Below are 25,363 nucleotides of genomic sequence, written 5' to 3'. Positions count from 1 at the left end.
TAGCGGTGCGCGGCAGCGACTGATGATTTCAGCAGAACCATACATTACCTGTCCGGGCCACAGGTCTTCTTCTCCCGATCCCGCGCGGCAGCATCGGCTTCGGAGCGGGGCTGTCTGAACTGACAGACTGCTAAGCCAATCACTGTCCAGGACCGCCGCGGCCAGTGATTGGCTGAGCGGTCTGTCAGTTCAGACAGCCCTGCTCCGAAGCTGCTGCTGCGGCTCGCGGGACCGGGAGAAGAAGACCTGCGCCCAGACAGGTAATGTATGAAGCAAGGGCTGCAAGGACATCGGTAACGATGTCCCTGCAGACCTTGTTTCACGATCATCGGGGCCGTGGAATAGGCCCAGTAAACGAGCCCCGATCTAGCAGATTGGCGCTCGTTTAGGTCGTTGATCGGGCCCCCATCGCCCCGTGGTATAGGACCCTAAGCAACAACACGAACAATCAGTCAACCGACTAGTGCACCTCACTTACTGAATCTTTTCTGTACACAATATAGTCTAAGCAGGAACTGACTATACACATCCCTACCCCAAGAAGTGACTGTGTGACTGACTTTACCATACGGTCTCCCCTTCTGTGGACTAGGATCAGTTCCCACTTGGCGTAGGGGACACTCTATCCTAGCGGTCCCTCTAGAGTTAGGCAGGGTGTAATAGCTATACTTACCTGGGACTTACACAGTCCCCTCTGTCGTTTGGTCTATGCTCAACCCAATGAATACTACTTGACGTGGCATTTTGTATATAATTGTTAGCATACTCACTAAATAAATTGGTTGACCTAGTAGTCAATCTACCACTTATTTCCATACATAATTTTCTTTGTCTGTTAGTACCAATAAGTGGAGACACTACTATCTGTACATCTGTCTCTCTGGGATTGTACATTTGTTCCTTTTAGTCTTTATAACATTTTGCTGTGGTAACAATTCCTGAAGATCAGCCATAGCCAAGAAAGTCTAGTACACTATCACAAGGAGGGTCTCCTGATCACATTCTATACTATGCAGCCAGAGCTGCATTCATAGTTCTGCAGGCCTCTCCTTAAATCACAGGCTGAACCTGGGGGTCAGATCATACTCCGCCTTACAGACCAAAAAACTACCCCTCTACCCCCTTTAGACCAGCTGTCCAGATACTCACCTTTCCCAATTCTTGCGCTTTCAGGAACTGTCACAGCCAACATTCAAGGAGTGGAGGGAAGTGCAGGAATGGGGAAAGGTGAGTATGATACAGACGGCTCGATGGAGACCAAAGTGACCAATCAGGTGCAGAGTCTCGTTATTTCAGGACAGATGAAAGCAGTGATCACCCGCCCCAATAAAAGTGTGTGTAAGGGAGGGGTCACATCGTGCGCGCGAGCAAGGGAGAAGTCGCACCGAGCACACGCGAGTAAGGGAGAAATTGCACAGTGCGTGAGTAAGGGAGAAATCACACAGTGCGTGAGTAAGGGAGAAATCACACAGTGCGTGAGTAAGGGAGAAATCACACAGTGCGTGAGTAAGGGAGACATCACACAGTGCGTGAGTAAGGGAGACATCACACAGTGCGTGAGTAAGGGAGAAATCACACAGTGCATGTGTTAGGGAGAATTGCAAATTCTTCAGTACAAGACAAGGGGATGGGAAAGTGAAAACCTGATAGACAAGGCTGGTTGTAATTCTGGTGGGTGAGATCCAGATGGCAGGAGTGGACTTTACCGGCTTTATATGTGACTGGAGTATAGGACATGATAGCTGCAGCTGTGGGGCTGATTGGATAAGACATGATGTAACAATAGAATAGTAAGTGCAGCTCTGGAGGTGACTGGAGTATAGGACACAATGTAACTGCAGAATAGTGAGTACAGCTCTGGAGGCGACTGAAGGATAAGGCATGATACTCAATGCAATTCTGCAGTTGATTGATGTATAAAACATGATGTAACTGGAGAATAGTGAGTGCAGCTATGAAGTATGTCATGCTGTAACAGCAGAATAGTGAGTGCAGCTCTGGAGTATGTCAGCTGTTACTGCGTAATAGTGAGTGCAGCATAAGTCCTACTATGCCAGGGTATCTTGTGTGTACGGCAGCCCTTGTGGTGGTCCAGTCTTGTGATGTCGCAGGCGTGCTCACTCACATCTCTACTTGGTGTAGAAAACATTTCCTTTAATTTAAATAACACGTAAACTCATTGTCACACATCTTATATACAGACAGGTTAAAAGGTCGTATACAGACAAGGTACACAACAATGACCCCTGACCCCTCCCCCACCTCACATCAGGACAGATCAGACATTAAAAGGTTCAGACTAAAACCTGAGAATTTATGGGACAGAAATCTTCACATTTTACCAAACAAATCAAGTTTAAAGGGGGCGTCCAAAACATGGCTGCTTCCCTCCATCTGGGACAGGACTAGGCCTGAGTGCAGTACCACACACAGCCTGTGCACAAGTGTGGTGCTGTTTATAGAGGAAAATGTCCGTGTTCTAGTAATTCTGGACAATTCCTTCAAGGAAGAAAAAACAAAACAACGAACAGTATTTAGCAGCTTCATGGAAAGATCAAGAAGACAATGACAACCGCGCTGTAAACTGGAGGAGGTTCCCGGCATCTCCATAGAGGATGATGATGATGATGAAGATTATGAAGGACATCCAGCAGTCGCTGCTAACTCCCAGAAGTCCCTTCTCCCTTAGACTTGTTGAGGAGGTCGAAGCTTCTCTGGAGGTTGAGGAGGGAGCTCTTGAGCTGAAGAGGAACATGGTGAAGATTAGCTGTACTGCTGTAAAGTGAACTCCTTAAAGTGACACTGTCCCCCCCCCCCCCCCCCCCCCCCCCGTTTTGCATTCTGACTGCTCTACACAGGTGTAAAGGGTAAATTTTGCAGTTTTCATACCTTATTTTATATCATACGTCATGGTGCTTGTTCAAGTAAAAAGTCATCTTTTATCATCTACAGATTGTTTTAAGTGGGCGGGGCTTCACAGCAACTGCACCACTTAGCCGCACCCACAGTGTCATCATAGGTCCTGCCCCCTCTGTGACATCATTGGCACATAGGCCCCACCCCCTCTAGGTTGGCCCATACCAATAGGCTTCGAGGGAGCGGTGTGGGCAGGGCTAAGTGGCACAGTTCTTGTGAAGCCCCGCCCACTTCGCCCAATCGGCAGTTGATAAAAGGTCACTTTTTACATGAACAAGCCCCATGACGTATGATATAAAATAAGGTAAGAAAACTGCTAAATTTACCCTTTACACCTGTGTAGAGAAGTCAGAATGTAAAAAGGGGGGGGGGGGGACAGTGTCACTTTAAGCTCCCATGCCGGCAATTCTACACAACTGCATAGTAATTCTGTATGAGCGCAGGGCGGTACCTGTTCTAGCGTAGTGATGGAGTCCCTCAGAACTCCTTTCAGTGCCATCCCCGGACCTTTCCTGCTCGGAGTGTCTTCTCCTTTGGTGACCGTGCTGGTGTGTAACCTGGAGAGCAACACAAGAGATCACATACTGAGGTCCCAAACCCCATTATACAAGGGATGGGGACCCCTTCCGCCCTCCAGCTGTTGCAAAACTACAACTCCCATCATGCCTGAACAGCCAAAGCTAAAGCTTCGGCTGTCCAGACATGATGGGAATTGAAGTTCTGCAACAGCTGGAGGGCGGAAGGTTCCCCATCCCTGCATTATACAGACAACAGGGTGCAGTGCTGGGCACCATCATAGGCTTAGGGGCCTATTCCACCGGACGATTATCGTTCGCATAATCGTTAACCATAAACGATCCAAACGACCGCTATTACAAAAGATCTGAAATCCCGTTTACATGGAAAGATAATCGCTACTTATGATCGTTCTTGCGGTCGTCTTGTCGTCGCTATTGCGTTCGTCACTACTTCGAACGACCAAACGATTATTAAACGATCAACGATTTGTTAGTCGTTAACTGCTATTCAAACGAACGATTATCGATTAGATTCGAACGATTTAACGATAATCTGAACGATAATCGTCCGGTGGAATAGGGCCCTTAGTGTGGCACCTGTCCAGGCATAATACCAGCCTGCATGCCCAAAGACATCAAATGATGCTGCCCTACAAGCCACTATGTATAAGATCCCTGTTTATTCCCTCACCTGGTGGAGCGATCCTGCTGGGTGTGGAAGTGGTAGAAGGACTGGGCCGCCTGCTCTATCTTGGAAAGCTTGACGAAAAGAGTGATGTTCAACAAAACCAGCAGGACCAGGCTGCAGAGAGGAAGAAGAGAGGGTTAGCCAAGATCCACAGCGAGAGCTATATAGAGTGATACAGCAGCATCCTGACAACCAGAGCAACTACCAAAGGAGTCCGACAACAGCAAGAAGAGGAGAACATTACAGCTCTGCAGTGTAATATAGACTACAAGGCTGAAAGTATCTGCTGTGATCCAGAGTTACATCCATACAAAAGGGCCATAAGCCCAAAACACACCTGAATAAAATAAGTAAAATATAACTTTTAATGGCTTAATTAAAAATATATCTAGTAAATGTTGTGGTCACAACAATTGCACGCCACTATTCCCTCATTTCATTACATCTATTTATCCCAATGTGGGCGTTAGCACACAGTAGCTGCAGACTACTGACTAAGTATTTCAAGTATTGTATTAAAAAAGAAGAGTGGGGGGAAATTTTAAATATTAGTCGCATAGCCCCTCAACTAGTTTCACCAATACAAAGGAGTCATCAGGAGGTGGGTTTAAAGCGTAACCGTCATTTCAGGGTCATTGTTCTGAAAACAATAAATATCTATAGTACAAGCGATGTTAAGAAACTCTGTATTAGGTTTTATATACCAAAAGAGTTTCCTTCTGTACTAAAAAAGCTGTTTTCCTAGCTCCCCCCTCACTTCAGAAGAAGCAGGATTTCTGTGTCCATTGTGTGGCTATGGAGAGGGGAGGGGCTGAGAGGAGTGAGTGAGCACGGAAGAGTCCTGCACAGCCCAACACCCTGCAATCTTCTCTTTATTCTTTATTATCCGAAAAATGCATTTTTATCATGAAAAAGCAGTTTGAAGCTCTCCCCCCTGTCTTCATTGTTCTCCTATGGAGAGAGCTAAAGAAAAGACCAAAACAGGACAACAAAGAGTTATCTACAAATCCCTCACGGGATATCTCCTGTGACAGTCACCAGTGACCTGTCTGAGCTCGGATTACAGCTGTCACCCAGCTCCGTGCCTGTAATCCTCTGTTATCTGCTTTCTGCTGCCGGCTAACTCCCTCCTTCCTCCTCCCCCCTCCCCTCTCCCTAGAGCAGACAGGGGACGACTCCTGCAACAAGTCACAATTTTCAGATTTTTCAGAGTGGATGAAAAAGAGGAAGGAGGGGGGGACCTGGGAAAAGGCTTTTTACATGCAGATAATGGCAGATTTGGCTAATAAACCCAATTACAAAGTTTCTTAAAATCGCCTGGACTATTGATTTCTGCAAAAAAAAAAAAAAAAAATACGACAGTGACTCTTAAACATTTTCACCCCACTATACTTTTCAAGTGCACAACCTAATGCTGCGTTTACACAGACAGATTTATCTGACAGATTTTGGAAGCCAAAGCCAGGAATGGATTTGAAAAGAGGATAGATCCCAGTCTTTCCTTTATGACCTGTTCCCTGTTTATAGTCTGTTCCTGGTTTGGGCTTCAAAGATCTGTCAGATAAATCTGTCTGTGTAAACGCACCATAATACCACAAAACAATGCTACACAAACCAACACCCACTAAACAAGACAGGATACATAAACTGGTGATCTGGTGGTAAGACGGCTGATCATTACTCCTGTCAGTCATCAGTCTCCATAGACACCAACATGGTCACCCCATGCCTCACACATCAGGGAGGGTCTGTACTCACAAGATGCTCATGACAATGACGATGATGGAGTTTCTCCGGCTGCTGTCTCGTCTCTTCCCTAAAAAGGAAGAAGATAAAAGAATAAACTATAATGAACTGTATACATATACACAGTTGTTGGAAAGAGACAGGAGGTGTAATAGAGGGGCCGCCGGTGTCTGGAGATGGTGCGGGCAGAGACAGAAAATATAATGGAGGGGCGGCCTGTGTCTGGTGATGGTGCGGGCAGAGACAGGAAGTGTTATGGAGGGGCCGCCTGTGTCTGGAGATGGTGGAGGCATCTGACTTTCGGTACTAAGAGCGCACGTTAGAGACGCTCTCTGTACCGGAAGTCAGGGCCCTAGGCGTACAGGGAGCTCTGTGATGCGCGCGCTGCCAGGGATAGGATGGGACACCCCCGGCAGCCGCACATCAGCCAGAGGCTGCAGAAGGAGAGAGGCTCGACGGGGGAACGCGGGATAGGTGAGTTGTGTGTGTGTGTTTTTTTTATTTTTATTTTTTAATCTGCCTGCAGGAAGGGGAGGGGGGGCATCTATAAGGGAGTGGGGCTATCTATAAGGCAGGGGGGAGAGGGGGGGGCCATCTATAAGGGGTGGTCATCCCCACCACCACCACCCTCCTCCTCCTCCTCACCACCGTCATCCTCCACACTACCACCACCACCACCACCACCACCATCCTCCTCCTCCTCACCCCCATCATCCTGCTCACTACCACCACCACCACCACCACCACCATCATCCTCCTCACTTGATCTATAAGGGGGGGGGGGGGGGGGGGAGGAGAGGGGGCCATCTATAAGAGGACAACATAGGGGGAGAGGGGGCCATCTATAAGAGGGACAACATAGGGGGAGAGGGGGCCATCTATAAGAGGGACAACATAGAGGGGGGCATATATTATTACGGGGTCACAGAGATCAGCCTACCCACTAAATGAGGGTGTAAAGGGGCCAATACAGATGTGCAGTCTGTAGAGAGATGAGGATGGTGCCAGAGTGAGGAGCCTAATATGTTTGTCTGGCAGATTCTGTGGATTCGTGGCTCGGAGAAGTTGATGAAGATGAAAAGGGAAGAACTCCAATCAGAGAAGACGTCCCCTGTGAGTCACCTGATATAACTGCACTGTAATGTATATGGTGTACAGAACCTGTGTAGAGCTAGGTACCTCTATTTGACTGGATGAGGTGATAGTGATCTGTACAGTGGATGTTATTCAGTAGCGGCGGTGGTGTTAGTCAGTATGTGGTGGTGTTATTCAGTAATGGCGGTGTTGTTAGTATGTGGTGGTGTTGGCCAGTATGTGGTGGTATTAGCCAGTATGTGGTGGTGGTATTAGTTAGTAAGTGGTGGTATTAGTCAGTATGTGGCGTTGTTAGTCAATATGTAGTGCTATTAAGTCAGTACGTGGTGGTATTATTTCTTACTTGTTATCTGGCACGGTGTTTTATTGGTCTTGGTATACTCGATTTGGTCAGTAACAATATGGTGGTGATGGTTGTGGTGTGGTGGTAGTATTTCCTTCCTATATACTGGTATTACAGGTAATATTGGTCTCAGTATACAGGTTTGGTCAGTAACAGTATGGTGGTAATATGTATGGTGATAGTATTTTCTCTGCCTATATGCTGGTGTTATTGGTAATATCTGTCTTGGTGTGTGTGTGTGTATTATATATATATATATATATATATATATATATATATATATATATATATATATATATATATATATATATATATATATATATTTACCAATAGCATCACCTGGTCGTGAAAGGAGGGGGGGGGGGGGCAAGTTGACCTCTCGCACCAGGGCCCAGGAGTCATTAGCTACGCCCCTGGTCACAGATGATATAGTCCCAGGTGGCCAGAACGGTGTAATGACCATACCAAATAGTAGGACCTGCCAGACTTTACAGTAACTATGCTCCACCCGGATCAGTTCCTAGCTTTTTGGTGATCTGTTGGCTAATCCTCTCCTGAAGGGTTTAGCACTGCATCATGCAGGGTATAGGCACTGAGGGAGAAGTTTGTGTCAGAGCACTGTCCTGCGTCCTACCCATGCGGGGTACTGACCAAGACTACTCCTCTTCTTTACAGGGGCACCTCCTTCACCCAAGTGACTAACTTCCTATCCTGCGTGTAAGGCGCGCTGGGGTTGGGTGGAAAGAGTGCGACAGAAGAGCAGAGAGAGAAGAGGTGATAGGACAGAAGAAAGTAAAGATCCTAGTGGCTCACAGATTCTGGTACACACAAACACAATAACCCTTTGAGACACTTCAGCTGTGCAGCTTCCACACTTCAATACATAATATAGCTCCATCTAGTAGTCATCTCTTTCTACTACTTTGGCTTTAATAAGACCACAAAAAGTAAAGACTTTTGCGAAGCGTGTGAACAACAGTAACACCCCTAGTGGGACACCACATACAGTACAGCGCCTGTTCCCAGCAACCCAGCACTATATACAGCATGGACCCCAGTAAACCCCCAGTATACACAGCATGGACCCCAGTAAAACGCCAGTATATACAGCACGGACCCCAGTACAGGACACCAGCTACACCGGCAAAATCAGCCTAGGCTCCATCTACATGATGCATATTACCTGCATGCTCCTGATTTGCATCATGTCTTATTTTCCCAGAATCCAGCGGGGAGCCATGCTTGGTCAGGTGATCCCCGATGCTGCGGCTGTGCGTCCGTCTCCTCCTTCTAATACTTGTGGATTTGTTGCTTTCTTGCAGTGTGCTGCCCGAGGATTCCTCCATCACCAGATCCGACTCTGCAGAATACACATGAAGTATCAACTCCAGCTCTGCCACATCTGTACAGGTCACATCTACATGGTCTGTACTCAGAGAGGTGTTACATAGGACTGCAGGTGATACATCTACATGATCTGTACTCAGAGAGTTGTTACATAGGACTGCGGGTCACATCTACATTATCTGTATTCAGAGATATAACTGTTATCTGTGGTGTTACTTAGGACTGCAGGTGACATCTACTACATTATCTGTACTCAGAGATATCGCTGTGTTATCTGTGGTGTTACATAGGACTGCAGATAACACAGGGGTTACCCCCGGCTTTCCCAGGAACAGATCCTGAAGAGTCAGAAGATGAAGACCCTGGCACAGCGGTGATGGACTCACCCATCTGCTTGAAGTAATCCTCCAGCCCGCTCCATGAGTTCCTCTCGATGAACGTCTTGATGAGACCCCACGGCTGCTTCTTGTACTTGACATCTGTACAGACCCTGGGGACACATGAGCACCAATCAGAGCAGGCTGACCTCTAACCGGCCACTCCCCTGAGGATCCTCCCTTACCGCAGTCTGCACTTGCGTTTGGAGGTTCGGGATATACAGTACTTGTTCACTGTGTAGAAGTAGTCGTGGTACGGCACATCGTGTGTGAACACCTCCGTCTCTACTGAGTAGTACTGGCCCTCCTGGCTATCCTTATGTAGGATCTGAAACGTAGAAAATGATTGGTGTCTGGTTTACAATGCACTTTCCACTATGTAGCTCCTGACATGCTCTGTGCTGCTATGGACCCTGCTCCTCCTCTATAAGATCAGTACACTTCTCTCCTGACATCCTCTGTGCTGCTATGGACCCTGCTCCTCCTCTATAAGATCAGTACACTCCTCTCCTGACATCCTCTGTGCTGCTGGGACCCTGCTCCTCCTCTATGTAACCTCCCCTATAAGATCAGCACACTCCTCTCCTGACATCCTCTGTGCTGCTGGGACCCTGCTCATCCTCTATGTAACTCTCACCCTGTGACCTCCCCTATAAGATCAGCGCACTCCTCTCCTGAGATCCTCTGTGCTGCTGGTTGATCCAATCTTTACTCCAATCTCCACCAAGGTCAGCACACTGCTCCTTCCACTGTGACACATCCATGATCTAAATACTTTCTACCTGAAATATTCTGTGCAGCTGTTGAACCTCCTCTATTCCCCCTCAGTCTGTAACCTCCCACTATGTCAGTGCACTTCTCTCCTGAATTACTCTGTGCTGCTGACAATACCCAGCTTCCTCTACTATGACTTATGACATCTGCAGCGCACCCCTCTCCTAAGTTACTCTGTTTTGTTTTTTATGCCCACATCAGACAAACCCTATAATACTACTGTAGTGGATCAGAGTCTGGAAGGGGTGGCAACTGCTCTATATACAGGATATCCATCCCTCCATTCCTGTATACGGCCATACACCAGGCACAGGCACCGTCTTTAACCTCTAGATCTCTGGCTGACATTAAGAACCTCCCCTGTGCTGGTAGTTTGTACATAGGACCCTGTACAGGAGAGGGGGGCCGCCTGGTTATAAGCCCCCAGTGTGTTTCTATAGAGGGAAGCAGCGGCACCGGCCGCCCATTTCCCACCAGTACGGAGGAGGTTATATCGATCCTTTCCTCCTCCGAGGCCATAATACACTTCATAATGCACTTAAGTGACTGATGGCTCCATTACTGCGCTATAACAAAGTGATGGCTTCATGCAGTACAGTCCTCACTCCTGCATCTTAAAGGGGCTGTCCACCATTATATACTGAGGCCCTCTGGAACTTTCTGATATACTTTGCATTTTTGTCAAGATCTCTGCTTGCCATCAGCATGTGATGTAAACATTCACAGCAAAGATACGTCCTTAACTAATGCTTCTCACAGCTGGGGGTTTGTTACAATTGTACCCAGTCAAGCCAATGCTCTGTAAACTAAACACATCAGTCCTGGTAGTTTGTTACATTGTATCGGTCTATGGGGCATTGTATAAGTCTATGTCACATTGTATCAGTCTATGTCACATTGTACCAGTCTATCAATGTGGCCCATACCTGATTGTCTGTAGCGGATGTGAACTTCCCGACCAGCGGGTTGTTGATGGTGATGGTGTAGGTCAGCGTCCTCTTCTGGTTGCCGCTGCTGTCGGGCTGCCATGGGGAGGACTCTAGATCTGAATGACAGAGAGGAGGAGAATATAGAAGGATACAGGACCGTGTGCAGATCCAAAAGACCATCCACATCAAAACCTACATCATGGCCAAGTGGCAGCTGTGTGTGGATACTCAAGTGGATGATGAACCTATATAAGATGTCTGCTTGGAGCTTCAGACATGGGTCTGTGGAATAAGTTAGCACTATGTAAATAAAGGAATCTGTACTCACCAAACACTTTCCGGGAGGCGAGGAACTTCTGCATGAAGCGCGATGGCGTAAAGAGGAGCTGGAACATGCGCTCAGCACTGATGTGGAAGACCCGGTTGATGTATAATCTGCCCTCCACCTGCTCCTCCTGCAGCCGCTCATCTACGGGGACCATGAAGACGCAATGAGCTTAGTGAGGGATCAGGTGCAAACATCAGCATTTCCACCCTTCACTAGATGTATAGGCTCAAGGTATCAGTCAGCGATGAGTGTTCTGGCCATCAGGAGCAATGACAATGAACAGTATGGCACTGGGTAGGGTGCTTGGCACAATATGTCCTTCCCTGGGCACTTATCCTTTCAGTACAGCCAAGAGTTGGCCTGTCTATTGTAGACACTATCAGTGGCAGTTTACTCAAAAACACAGAAGAGAATCTACAGGTCTGCGAGCCTGAGATAGGGGCGACCCAGTGGTCATTTCTATATCAATATCACCGAAGAGGAGAGACCACCGTTGGTCTAATGACAATAAAACACAACTTTTATTGTAAAACATCTAAAAGAGGTATACGCCTCACAAAGATTCACGCATATACACACACATGTACAGAAAACGAAAGGTGCTATATACAGAGAGCAGGGATGTGGTACTTAGATGTAAGGTAAATTCTGATGGATGGCAGGGACGGACACAGGGAAAGTGTGCCCTTTTCTTTTAGATACAGTCTTTCCCTGCCTTTTGGGATACCCACCTCCTTAACAGGGTGGCCCCAACCACGATGACGATCCCTACTCTGCTAAAGTGCCCGGGAAAAAAATAATAAACGGACAAACAAATAAGAACCGTGTATTGTGCCACGTGCATCAAATCACATAAATATCATATGTACAAATATACAAAGACGTGTGGGTAATGTCTAATATACCACAATTCCGCTATTAGAAGAAATACAGGTATTTACTGTTGTTCCAACGCGTTTCCCCTGAGAAAGATACCCCAGGTTCATCAGGGAACATAACGTAGGTTGTGCTATGATGAAGCACTCATGGCGTATTTGACATATGCACGCTTGAAATTGGAAGTGAGACCCCCAAATATATATAGACAGAATTTTTTAAAACCAGATAAACCGATAAGTCAACCAATGCAAGATATACTGTATGTATGTCGCCACACTATGACCTTATCACACAAATGCATAGGGGATACAGGATACCGTCCTCCAATATAGTGGTTGGCACCAAAAGTGACTGACGGTATCCATCCGCACAGTCTGCCACTGTTCCATCACCTATGTCCATAGGAATGAACCACTGGCTACTCCTAACTACCGCAGCTAAGTGATCTGTTTATCTTTGCAGACACACACTATCATTATTATTACCTGCATGTAGTTACCACTTTAGGATGCAGCCCCTCTGCATTGCGTCACCTATTATGGTACAGGGTCCATTGTGACCACCTACCAACCCCTTTCGGTGACAACCACTATATCTGAGGATGGTATCCTGTATCCCCTATGCATTTGTGTGATAAGGTCATGGTGTGGCGACATACATATATCTTGCATTGGTTGACTTATTTATCAGTTCATCTGGTTTTAAAAAATTCTGTCTATATATATTTGGGGATCTCGCTTCCAATTTGAAGCGTGCATATGCCAAATAAGTCGTGAGTGCTTCATCATAGCACAACCTAAGTTATGTTCCCTGATGAACCTGGGGTATCTTTCTCAGGGGAAACGCGTTGGAACAACAGTAAATACCTGTATTTCTTCTAATAGCGTAATTGTGGTATATTAGACATGATACCCACACGTCTTTGTAACATAGTAACATACATAGTAAATAAGGTTGAAAGACGACAAGAGTCCATCAGGTTCAACCCAGGGAATATATATTGTATATTTGTACATATGATATTTATGTGATGTGATACACGTGGCACAATACACGGTTCTTATTTGTTTGTCCGTTTATTATTTTTTCCCGGGCACTTTAGCAGAGTAGGGATCGTCATCGTGGTTGGGGCCACCCTGTTAAGGAGGTGGGTATCCCAAAAGGCAGGGAAAGACTGTATCTAAAAGAACAGGGCACACTTTCCCTGTGTCCGTCCCTGCCATCCATCAGAATTTACCTTACATCTAAGTACCACATCCCTGCTCTCTGTATATAGCACCTTTTGTTTTCTGCACGTGTGTGTATATGCGTGAATCTTTGTGAGGCGTATACCTCTTTTAGATGTTTTACATTAAAAGTTGTTTTATTGTCATTAGACCAACAGTGGTCTCTCCTCTTCGGTGATATTACTATTAGTGGCAGACAAAGGTCACTTGGGCTCTGACCTGGAAGTTTTTCAGCAGTTTGCTCTACAGCAGTTCTTCTGTGTGATCACACCAGATGGGCTAGCACTCCCCAAACATCAATGGGCCCCCATGACCCTGCCCCCAGATGTCCTTTGCTATGTCATATATGTAACTGTATACAGATACGCTATGTCATATGTAACTGTATACAGATACGCTATGTCATACATGTAAAATCATACAGATACACTATGTCATATATGTAAATGTCATATATAGTAAATGTATACAGATACACTATGTCCTATATGGTAAATGTACACAGATATGCCATGTCATATATAGTAAATGTATACAGACATGTCATGTCATATATGTAACCATATACCCTAGGATTGGTACACTGCACGTATACCCATATGATGATGAGATTAGCCGTAGCCTCTGCCCCCTACCTTCCCCTGAAGAGTTGGAGCCGGTGCTTCTCTCCACCTGCTGGTTTTCATTTCCATTTAGGTCCAGGGCCAGGGCCGGCGTCCCGATGTGCGTGCGGAGGCTGTTCTTCCTGGACGAGCTGAGGAGGGGGCTTCTCCCAGTCCCCTTTTCCCCCTGACCCTCCTCAGACTGGATCTGACTTGATATCTGAAAAAAATAAAGACAGGTAGCTAATAGAAATCCCTACAGCAAGGGTGTCAAACTCAACTACACAGTGGGCCAACCATGATAACTATTGAAGCGCGAATGCAGCGGTCCTGGCACTGTCAGAGCGGTGTGCCGTGTAGTAGCCAACCCAACCAAAATTGCCCCACATATTAGCCAGCCCTCCCAATAGTGCCTTAAATGTAGCCAGCCCCCCAAGTGTCCCATATAGTAGCCTGCTCTCCCCCGTAGTCTCTTATATAGTAGCCAGCCCTCCCAATAGTCTCCTATATAGTAGCCAGCCCTCCCCTGTAGTCTCATATAGTAGCTATACCTCCCTCCATAGTCTCTTATATAGTAGCCAGCCCTCCCTCATAGTCTCTTATATAGTAGCCAGCCCTCCCACATAGTCTCTTATATAGTAGCCAGCCCTCCCACATAGTCTCTTATATAGTAGCCAGCCCTCCCCCATAGTCTCTTATATAGTAGCCAGCCCTCCCCCATAGTCTCTTATATAGTAGCCAGCCCTCCCCTATAGTCTCTTATATAGTAGCCAGCCCTCCCCTGTAGTCTCATAGCAACGAGTCCTCCCCTGCAGTCTCATATAGTGGGTTAAAAATGGGTTTAAAAAAAAAAAAAAAAGATGAAGCATCAGCTACTGGGTGGAATGGCTGCCATAGCCACTGCTGTATGGCCTCTTATTTGGCACCGCCACGTGGGGTCTCTCATATGGCGCCGATACGTGGGGTCTCTCATATGGCGCCGCTACGTGGGGTCTCCGACATGGCGCCGCTACGTGGGGTCTCTCATATGGAGAAGGTTCCCCATCCTTGCTTTAAATTCCACATAAACTCCATAAAGCGCTGGATGCAACTACCCACAGTATTTATAGATAAAGTATATAGAGAAAGCCTGAGGGGCACACACACCAGGTGTACACAGACACAGCCATAGCTTACAATGAAGACCCCTTCTATCCCCCCAGGCCTGGCCCCCATCACCACAATATCTACCCCCTGCTCCCAGGACCTCTCTCGGCCGGTACCCGCAGGACGTCTCACCATTTGGAGCAGGTTCAGTGAATCTGTCTCGGTCTGGGATACGCCATCCCTGGTGACAGATCCTCCCCTCGGGGTCTTCTCCACCTTCTCGATGGAATCGTCAGCGGCCGCCTTCCCTGGAGTCCTACAGGACAGAACAGGACAGAAGCCGGAGTGACACACGGAAGACATAACATTTATCCCGACCTCATTCCTATAATTATAGCTGAGCCTTCAGTTCCACCCTAAGCCTGGAGAGTCGAGCGGCCCATGTCACGACGTGGATCACACCCCAACATTCTTCAAGGGATTGTTCTCTAAAGGGGACTACAGAGAGGTGGGGCTTATCTAAGCAGAGGTGGGATATACATCACCACCCAATCTATTAATATCTATGTACATACAGAACTACCAGTATACATGTAGATATTGATGTGAATGTCTACGCAGCACCTGACAGATGAGACGGTTTGGGCCTGGATTCCCATTAAATCTTCATTCAGTCTGATATCTGAACCCCCAGAGCTTACAGTCTAGAGACGCGTGGCGCCCTCTTACCTGAGTGGTGCTGCGTCCTCTGGCGGCATGCTTAGAGTTTCCATTTCCTCATTATTCAGGCCCAGTTCTGACCCATAGTTCTGCTGCACCAGCTGCCAAAACTCCTTCTTGGTAAGAGTCTGCGGTGACAGAGAGGTTCATTGATGCTATAGACGCACCATCTACATCTGACATAACACAGCTATAAAGCGGCACCCCGCAGCACCCCAGCTCAGATCAGCAACAGCTCAGCCGTGAGGGTGATAAATAGCCGCCCCAAAGTCCTTATGGCTTACCAAGCAAGGGGCCCCTAAAACCGCCTGTGAAAGAGAGTCTAATACCAAGCAGGGGCCCTTAAAGTGTAAGTGAAGAAGAGTCCATGTTACTAGGGTTTGAGGGGAGGCTCTCCTGGATAGGGGCAGGAGGGATGCGGGGAGGCTATTCTGGATAGGGGCAGGAGGCTATGCCATATAAGGGCAGAAGGGATTGGGGGAAGGCTATGCCATATAAGGGCAGGAGGGATTGGGGGGAGGCTATCCCATATAAGAGCAGGCGGGATGTGGGGAGGCTATCCCGGACAGGGGCAGGAGGGATTGCGGAAAGGCTCTTCTGCATAGGGGCAGAAGGGATTGCGAGGAGGCTCTCCTGGATAGGGGCAAGAGGGATTGGGGGGAGGCTATGCCATATAAGGGCAGGAGGGATTGGGGGGAGGCTATCCTGGATAGGGGCAGGAGGGATTGAGGAGAGGCTATCCTGGATAGGGGCAGGAGGGATTGAGGAGAGGCTATCCTGGATAGGGGCAGGAGGGATTAGGGGGAGGCTATCCTGGATAGGGGCAGGAGGGATGCGGGCCGGCTATCCTATTTAAGGGCAGGAGGGATTGAGGAGAGGCTATCCTGGATAGTACCAGGACAGTATACAGACAGACAGTGACATTATCCGGGTGTATTTTGCAGGGAGTCCGCAGCGTCTGGTAACAAGCAGAACTGGTTACTCTGTAATAAACATATAGTGATAAATCCCGTGAGAGGTAATTATCCCTTTATGTCACATTAGACCAGGAATACCGAGATGACATTCCAGACAGCCGGCATCATCCTGCATCACATCATCATCATCATCATCCCGCCAGTCAGGGAGGCGACTGTGGCATCTAAATTAAATGGAGCGCGGAGGCCGAGCGGGTGCTGACTGCAGGTATATAGCACCGCTATCATACACCCTATTAGTGAGGGGGACCTCATCTCTTCATCAGAGTGGAAAGTGGCTACAAAGAGCTTCTCTCTTTCTGGAGGACCCCTGCTGTCCTGGGTGTAATGCTGCATCTCACCTGTGGTGGCGCTCACAATATATCATTGGGGGGTCCCAGCAGGATTGTAGTTTGTTTATTTATTATCCCTTCTAACAAAGCAGGGATTATCCAGAGCAGAGACCCCATGCACAGAATGAAGGAGTACCACCACAGTGCATGCTGGGACATGTAGTTTCCTAGGAGTGGTAGGTTAGCCACCACTGCTACAGACATGCTGGATTTGCTTTTTCTGACCTTTGAACTCAGCTACTCATTATAAACTTGATTTTTAAAGCCAAATGCTGCACTTATACTACCCTCACCCCACCATAAACCCCAGGCCGGTGAGGATGTGGAGCCACCTGCCATCTAGTGATTATCACCTAGACGAGTCATTCAATTGCTGCAGGTGATGTTTATGCCTACATCATGGGGTTGTGGAGTACCTGCACCATGTACATGATACACCCAGGTGACCCTTGTCCAGATACAGTCACATGATGGAATCACATGACCACACCTTTAGGACCAGCAGCTGGATCTTGTGACTATAAAGTATCTAAAATCTTTCACAGGATGACATTCCGCTGCGCTTCCCCTTTAAAGGAGTAGTTCACTAAAATGTTTTTCGTTCAAATCAACTGCTGCCAGATTTGTAATTTACTTCTATTAAAAAATCTTCAGTCTTCCAGTACTTATCAGCTGCTGTATGCCCTGCCGGAAGTGGTGTATTCTCTCCAGTCTGACACAGTGCTCTCTGCTGCCACCTCTGCCCCTGCCAGGAACTACAGGAGAGGTTTTCTATTAGGATTTGCTACTGTTCTGGACAGTTCCTGGCATAGACAGAGGTGGAGGCAGAGAGCACTGTGTCAGACTGGAAAGAATACACCACTTCCTGCAGGACATACAGCTGCTGATAAGTACCGGAAGACTGGAGATTTTGTAATGGAAGTAAATGACATATCTCTTTGATTTGAAAAGATTTTTTTATTTAATGAACTGCCCTTTTAAATTGTTGCATGAGATGACTAGGTCCACGTGAGGTTGTGGAGTACCTGCACCATGTACATGATACAACCCGGGTGACCCTTGTCCAGATGCAGTCACATGATGCAATCACATGACCGCACCTTTAGGACCGGCAGCGGGAACATGTGACAAGTATCTATAAACTTTCAGAGGATGACATTTGGTTGCGCTTCCCCTTTAAGGGTGGTTACACATAGGACGGACACGCCACAGATTTTCAGTGATTTTTCTATAGAACCTTTCGTAGTTAATGTTCCTGCTCTCACGTGTGACCGTCCTCCCTGTATTCCGCAGGATATCTAATGACCGGAGGTGTCGGAGTAATAATAATCATTATAATATACCATAGGGAGACGGTGAACAATCCTGGGGACGTGAATCACTCTGATGACTCCTCAAAGGTTTTCCAGCAATTCTGGACGCAGTTAAAAAAAAAATCTGCCAGCTGACAATCAATCAGGGATGGGAGGGGGAGCAAGGAGACATTAGCAACAGGTTGGGGTACACTGGACTGGGGACAAATACAATATATCAATGAGGATAAACTGCACAGCAGCACCACCTTCATATCTCCCTGCTGTAGAGCATTCTGGGTAATGTACTCCAGACACTGAAAACCATTGGCAGTAATGGTGGTGATGCGGTGAGATGTATGGGCGGTGATCGCACGCTGCGTTATACCATACATATATATATATATATATATATATATATATATATAATGCTATCTCAGGAATGCCGTCTGTGGAGTTCAGAAACAAAGAGGCGACTTCACCTTTACTTCACTGGAGAAAAAACCTGTCCCCGGAGCCGGAATAACACCTCAGGAGCCTGTGGGCAAGAAATCTGCTGTACATGGACTGAGCAAGCAGAGCTGTAGTGTAAAGCATGGAGGAGAGACAGGGAAGAAGCCAGAGAATCTGATGGGAGAGGAGGAGCTGCAGTGTACAGCATGGGGGAGAGACAGGGAAGAAACCAGAGAGTCTGATGGGAGAGGAGGGGCTGCAGTGTACAACATGGGGGAGACACAGAGTCTGATGGGGCAGGAGAGGCTGCAGTGTACAGCATGGGGGAGACAGAGTCTCTGATGGGAGAGGAGGGGCTGCAGTGTATAGTATGGGGGAGACACAGAGTCTGATGGGAGAGGAGGGGCTGCAGTGTACAGCATGGGGGAGACAGAGTCTCTGATGGGAGAGGAGGGGCTGCAGTGTATAGTATGGGGGAGACACAGAGTCTGATGGGAGAGGAGGGGCTGCAGTGTACAGCATGGGGGAGACACAGAGTCTGATGGGGCAGGAGAGGCTGCAGTGTACAGCATGGGGGAGACAGAGTCTCTGATGGGAGAGGAGGGGCTGCAGTGTATAGTATGGGGGAGACACAGAGTCTGATGGGAGAGGAGGGGCTGCAGTGTACAGCATGGGGGAGACACAGAGTCTGATGGGAGAGGAGGGGCTGCAGTGTACAGCATGGGGGAGACAGAGTCTCTGATGGGATAGGAGGGGCTGCAGTGTACAGCATGGGGGAGACAGAGTCTCTGATGGGATAGGAGGGGCTGCAGTGTACATCATGGGGGAGACACAGAGTCTGATGGGAGAGGAGGGGCTGCAGTGTACAGCATGGGGGAGAGACAGGGAAGAAGCCAGACAGTCTGATGGGAGAGGAGGAGCTGCAGTGTACAGCATGGGGGAGAGACAGGAAAGAAGCCAAAGAATCTGATGGGAGAGGAGGGGCTGCAGTGTACAGCATGGGGGAGACACAGAGTCTGATGGGAGAGGAGAGGCTGCAGTGTACAGCATGGGGGAGACACAGAGTCTGATGGGAGAGGAGGGGCTGCAGTGTATAGTATGGGGGAGACAGAGTCTGATGGGAGAGGAGGGGCTGCAGTGTATAGTATGGGGGAGACACAGAGTCTGATGGGAGAGGAGGGGCTGCAGTGTACAGCATGGGGGAGACACAGAGTCTGATGGGAGAGGAGGGGCTGCAGAGTACAGCATGGGGGAGACAGAGTCTCTGATGGGATAGGAGGGGCTGCAGTGTACAGCATGGGGGAGACACAGAGTCTGATGGGGCAGGAGGGGCTGCAGTGTACAGCATGGGGGAGACAGAGTCTCTGATGGGAGAGGAGGGGCTGCAGTGTACAGCATGGGGGAGATAGAGTCTCTGATGGGAGAGGAGGGGCTGCAGTGTACAGCATGGGGAGACACAGAGTCTGATGGGAGAGGAGGGGCTGCAGTGTATAGTATGGGGGAGACACAGAGTCTGATGGGAGAGGAGGGGCTGCAGTGTACAGCATGGGGGAGACACAGAGTCTGATGGGAGAGAAGGGGCTGCAGTGTACAGCATGGGGGAGACACAGAGTCTGATGGGAGAGAAGGGGCTGCAGTGTAGAGTAGAGCATGGGGGAGACACAGAGTGATGGGGCAGGAGAGGCTGCAGTGTACAGCATGGGGGAGAGTCAGAGCCTCTGATGGGACAGGAGGGGCTGCAGTGTACAGCATGGGGGAGACAGAGTCTCTGATGGGAGAGGAGAGGCTGCAGTGTACAGCATGGGGGAGAGTCAGAGCCTCTGATGGGACAGGAGGGGCTGCAGTGTACAGCATGGGGGAGAGTCAGAGCCTCTGATGGGAGAGGAGGGGCTGCAGTGTACAGCATGGGGGAGACACAGAGTCTCTGATGGGAGAGGAGAGGCTGCAGTGTACAGCATGGGGGAGAGTCAGAGCCTCTGATGGGACAGGAGGGGCTGCAGAATGATCACAGCTGTGCCCTGAAGGAGTAGTGCAACTCCCATAATACTCAAGGGTCACTATCACTGTACATATTCCTCCATTGAATCATATGATTCATCTACACTGATGTCTATGGCCTCATTTTCTTAGCGGCCCCTTTCTTCCAGATACAGCGCCCCTCTGGTCCTCGGGTTGGATGTGGTATTGCAGCTCCACTGAACTGAATATAGCTAAATTGTAATACCACACACAACCTGATTACAGGGGAGGTGCTGCTTTTTTTTTCTTTATTCTGGAAACCCCCTTTAAAGCACAAGCCGTTCTGATCACATGACTGTGCCACCCACCTATAACTAGCTCACAGTAAGCTCCACCTCTGAGGGGTCTGAGAAAGTACAAAAGCCTCCAAAAAAAAGGGGCCACGTCCCTTTTAAGGGTACAAACACACACACTGTATACGCAGAAGATACGCAGCAGATCTGCAGCAGATTTGATGCTCTGTTCAGTTATATAGATCTAATCTGCTGCGTATACGGTGTGTGTGTTTTTCCCCTAAGGGTATAAACCCACACACCGTATACACAGCGTATTTACTGCTGCGATACGCAGCGAATAAAACGCAGCAGATTAGATCTAAATAACTGAACTCAGCATTAAATCTTCACCATCAAACTGCTGCGTATTTGCTGCGTATTTGCTGCGTATACGGTGTGTGGGTTTGTACCCTAAGAGCCAAAATTACAGAAACCCACAGTGCACAATACTAGTGACCTATGGGCTGATACTGAGTAACACTAACACTAGTGCACCCACACTCTAGAGGACCACACGTGTGCACAAAGATCGGGCCGGCTGCCAGGCATTGCACAATGTCTCCATGCTTTGGCAGAAGATAAGGACGGCTGCAAATGTTTGTAAACCAAAGGAACGTGGACACCAGGTCCTGACATGACGGTGCGGATAACAACCAGGGGGGTTCTTAGCATGACTACCCCAAGCGTCCAGGCAGATCTCCTCCAATAGATCGCATGAGAAGATCATAAAGAGGAGACCAGAACAGCTAAAGGGGGTGGACGGTCGGCAAGTGGTGAGCCCATCGCCAAGACAAGACGTCCTGGACAAATGGGGTCAGATAGGAGGAAACCAGATGACATTCATTCATTAAATAATATATAAGGGTATGGTAAGATCATATATATATATATATATATATATATATATATATATATATATATATACATATATATGACAGGAAATAGAAACAGAGGGTACAGGGGTGTAAACGCATCCAGAACCGATACTTGTTACAGCTGATGATTTGTTACTATTGTATCCTGGGGGGTGGGGGGTAACAGTTTGGACTCCATATGGATGGATACATTTTACGTGCACTGATACAATGTAAAAAAATGCGAGAAAAGAGATTGGTGCTGCAGGTGGATATTAGTCTAGACTGGATACAACTGTAACAAACCCTCAGCGGGTAACTATACTAGACAGTCGCAGGACTCTCTTAGGTAATACATTTGGCTCTCTTTCCTTCTAACCTGGGTGCGTCTTATATCTAAAAATACAGACATTGTTTCCTGACAACCATCAGAAACATTAGGGACAATGGCGGCTAATCCTATCCAAAATAGAGAGTCAGCTCTGCAGCCACACTGACTGAACACAGGGGGCGCTCTCTAATGGGTCGCAGCAGTACAGATAGCACAGACCCTGACAGGATCTCTGTACTCTCCACACCACCTGATTTAATAAATTAAGATAGCAGCCGAGACATCCGTAACCTGCAGAGAAACAAACTGGAGTTACCAGCTGAGGACACCCGCAGGGGCCGCCGGTGTCACCTTGATGGGTCTGAACTTTACAAGTAACTCCAGGATGACAGCACAGACCACAGTCATGGGTAATGTACAGCTGTGGGACAATCCTGGCTATAATATCCCCACTGCCACAACAGCATATAAGACACATTCACTCACCTGGTCTGCACAGCAGGGGGGCAGCAGCTCTACAGGTGAGATCCTCAACCTAAACCTGATCTCTCAGGGACTGAACAGAAAGCCTGTGCTATGTTCTGACTTCCTAGTGCACAGGATACAAGAGGGCAGCACTGCCAAACCTGAAAGTGTGTTCCAGAGATCACACCCACACAGCGTGCACAGGTGAGGTGTCTCTTAAAGAGACAGAGCTACCACTCACAGTCAGCATTACCTCACTGATCTCTATGCAGAAACACCAACAGATACTATTACTCTATGTTCACATGCTGTACAAACAAGGTCTGATGTTTGACGCTACCTATGGACGGAATTAATGATCATGATCATTAGGTCTGGCTCCTATACACAAGAATATATTACTACTATAATACTGCTCCTATACACAAGAATATAACTACTATAATACTACTCCTATACACAAGAATATAACTACTATAATACTACTCCTATACACAAAAATATAACTACTATAATACTGCTCCTATATACAGGAATATAACTACTATAATACTGCTCCTATATACAGGAATATAACTACTATAATACTACTCCTATACACAAAAATATAACTACTATAATACTGCTCCTATATACAGGAATATAACTACTATAATACGTGGGGAGTTAGAGACCTCAGCACAACCGAAAGGTAATAGATATAACCAATAGATATGGAGCACAGGTATGGGCAGTAGGAGTATCTTCCCAATAAAGGCAGCCTAGACAGCGGTGCACGGATGCCGATGGCAATGTAGTACAGTATAAAAGAAGAGTAAATATATCCAGCACTCACCGATTACTGTTTCACAGGCTTATTTCTTTATTTCACATAAAGGTGCAGGCAGGGAGGAGGAGGGTGCGTGGCGTGTCTCTAATGGCGACGGCCGTTTCTGGCCGTCGCCATTAGAGACACGCCACGCACCCTCCTCCTCCCTGCCTGCACCTTTATGTGAAATAAAGAAATAAGCCTGTGAAACAGTAATCGGTGAGTGCTGGATATATTTACTCTTCTTTTATACATAACTACTATAATACTGCTCCTATATACAAGAATATAACTACTATAATACTGCTCCCTATATACAGGAATATAACTACTATAATACTGCTCCCTATATACAGGAATAAAACTACTATAATACTGCTCCTATATACAGGAATATAACTACTATAATACTGCTCCTATATACAGGAATATACCTACTATAATACTGCCCCCTATATACAGGGATATAACTACTATAATACTGCCCCCTATATACAGGGATATAACTACTATAATACTGCTCCCCTATATACAGGGATATAACTACTATAATACTGCCCCCTATATACAGGGATATAACTACTATAATACTGCTCCTATATACAGGAATATAACTACTATAATACTGCCCCCTATATACAGGAATATAACTACTATAATACTGCCCCCTATATACAGGAATATAACTACTATAATACTGCCCCCTATATACAGGAATATAACTACTATAATACTGCTCCTATATACAGGGATATAACTACTATAATACTGCTCCTATATACAGGAATATAACTACTATAATACTGCTCCTATATACAGGGATATAACTACTATAATACCGCCTCCTATATACAGGAATATAACTACTATAATACTGCTCCTATATACAGAAATATAACTACTATAATACTGCTCCTATATACAGGGATATAACTACTTTCCACATCGTCCTCAGGCAGCACAGAAGGGTAATTCAGCTCCTCCTCCTCCTATCCCCAACATAGGAACTCCCACCTAAAAAAAACTCAATCAAGAGTTAATCCGATACAGGTACAGAGCAGGTGATAAAGAGGCATCACGCCCCCACCATCTTGTGTTTTTTTCTATCCTCCTATACAACAGGAGGCAGGCAAGTATATACTGCCTGCTGCCCACCTGTATACTAACATATTCTTGTTGTTTGTTTTTCTTTAGATTGGCTGTTATGCCAACAGCACAAGCAGCTCTGCTGCTGTAGTGTGCCAGGCCTTAGGTGCTGGGGCGTTAAGCGGCCACTACATGCATCGGTCAGTGAGCTCCTGACCTAAAGATCCAGGAGGTAGATTTGAGTCCCGGGTGCGGTACCTGATGGACGTCGGGATTCCCCTGGGCGGCTTCCCCTTCTCCTCCAGGCAGGGCCGCCATCAGGAATTTCGGGGCCCCATACAACCAAAGTGTCTGGGCCCCCCACATTAATAAAAAAAAAAACAGTGTGTTCGCCCCACGCCTTGCTGGGAGGTATAATTTGGTTCCGATCAATTCTAGAGAACTGGCTCATATTCCCCATTTTCCCCAGTGGCTTAAAATGTAACCTCTGTTATACAGTTATAAAATTGTAGAAACTAAATGTGAACAAGGTGCAATTTAAATGTCACCATACAGACACTCACTTGTATAGCTGCCTCTTGTGCTCTGTATGCAGTGCATTATATTCACCCCTGCAACGTACAATTTATAGCGTGTCTACAAGCCCAGCGGGGGCTCATTATGATGGAGACTAAAACTTATACAAGAGTGGGGTAGGGGTTCCCCTGTATTCAGAATGCTGTACATGAGTACTAGGCAATGCCCCGTTTGGGGTTATTGAATTTCGAGGGTCTGGGGGGCTGTTTGATTTGTATATGTTCACCAATAATAATGCCCCCAGAGGTGCCCCCATACACTAATAATGCCCCCAGAGGTGCCCCCCATATACTAATAATGCCCCCAGAGGTGCCCCCATAC

The 25,363-nt window shown here is 47.2% G+C and overlaps 1 protein-coding gene across 3 annotated transcripts in view; it reads right to left on the bottom strand.

Moving 5' to 3' along the window:
* Positions 1-2,133: 2,133 nt before the first annotated feature.
* The window catches only part of GRAMD1C (GRAM domain containing 1C), a 105,804-nt gene continuing 82,574 nt past the window's right edge, over positions 2,134-25,363 (bottom strand). For all 3 annotated transcript variants that reach the window (XM_069945381.1, XM_069945383.1, XM_069945384.1), the window contains exons 7-18: positions 15,584-15,702; positions 15,047-15,170; positions 13,802-13,988; positions 11,062-11,202; positions 10,731-10,849; positions 9,216-9,358; positions 9,040-9,143; positions 8,490-8,666; positions 5,881-5,938; positions 4,126-4,236; positions 3,368-3,473; positions 2,134-2,741 (exon numbers count right to left, since the gene is read on the bottom strand). In XM_069945381.1, the coding sequence (XP_069801482.1) occupies positions 2,661-2,741; positions 3,368-3,473; positions 4,126-4,236; positions 5,881-5,938; positions 8,490-8,666; positions 9,040-9,143; positions 9,216-9,358; positions 10,731-10,849; positions 11,062-11,202; positions 13,802-13,988; positions 15,047-15,170; positions 15,584-15,702 (1,470 nt within the window). In that variant the 3' untranslated portion in view covers positions 2,134-2,660. The remainder of the gene's footprint in view (positions 2,742-3,367; positions 3,474-4,125; positions 4,237-5,880; positions 5,939-8,489; positions 8,667-9,039; positions 9,144-9,215; positions 9,359-10,730; positions 10,850-11,061; positions 11,203-13,801; positions 13,989-15,046; positions 15,171-15,583; positions 15,703-25,363) is intronic.

Source organism: Dendropsophus ebraccatus, chromosome 11 (assembly GCF_027789765.1).
Source record: "Dendropsophus ebraccatus isolate aDenEbr1 chromosome 11, aDenEbr1.pat, whole genome shotgun sequence".
In the NCBI taxonomy this organism is placed as follows: domain Eukaryota; kingdom Metazoa; phylum Chordata; class Amphibia; order Anura; family Hylidae; genus Dendropsophus; species Dendropsophus ebraccatus.
Note: the sequence above shows the minus strand (reverse complement) of the source record. Positions and strands in the feature narration are given on the sequence as shown.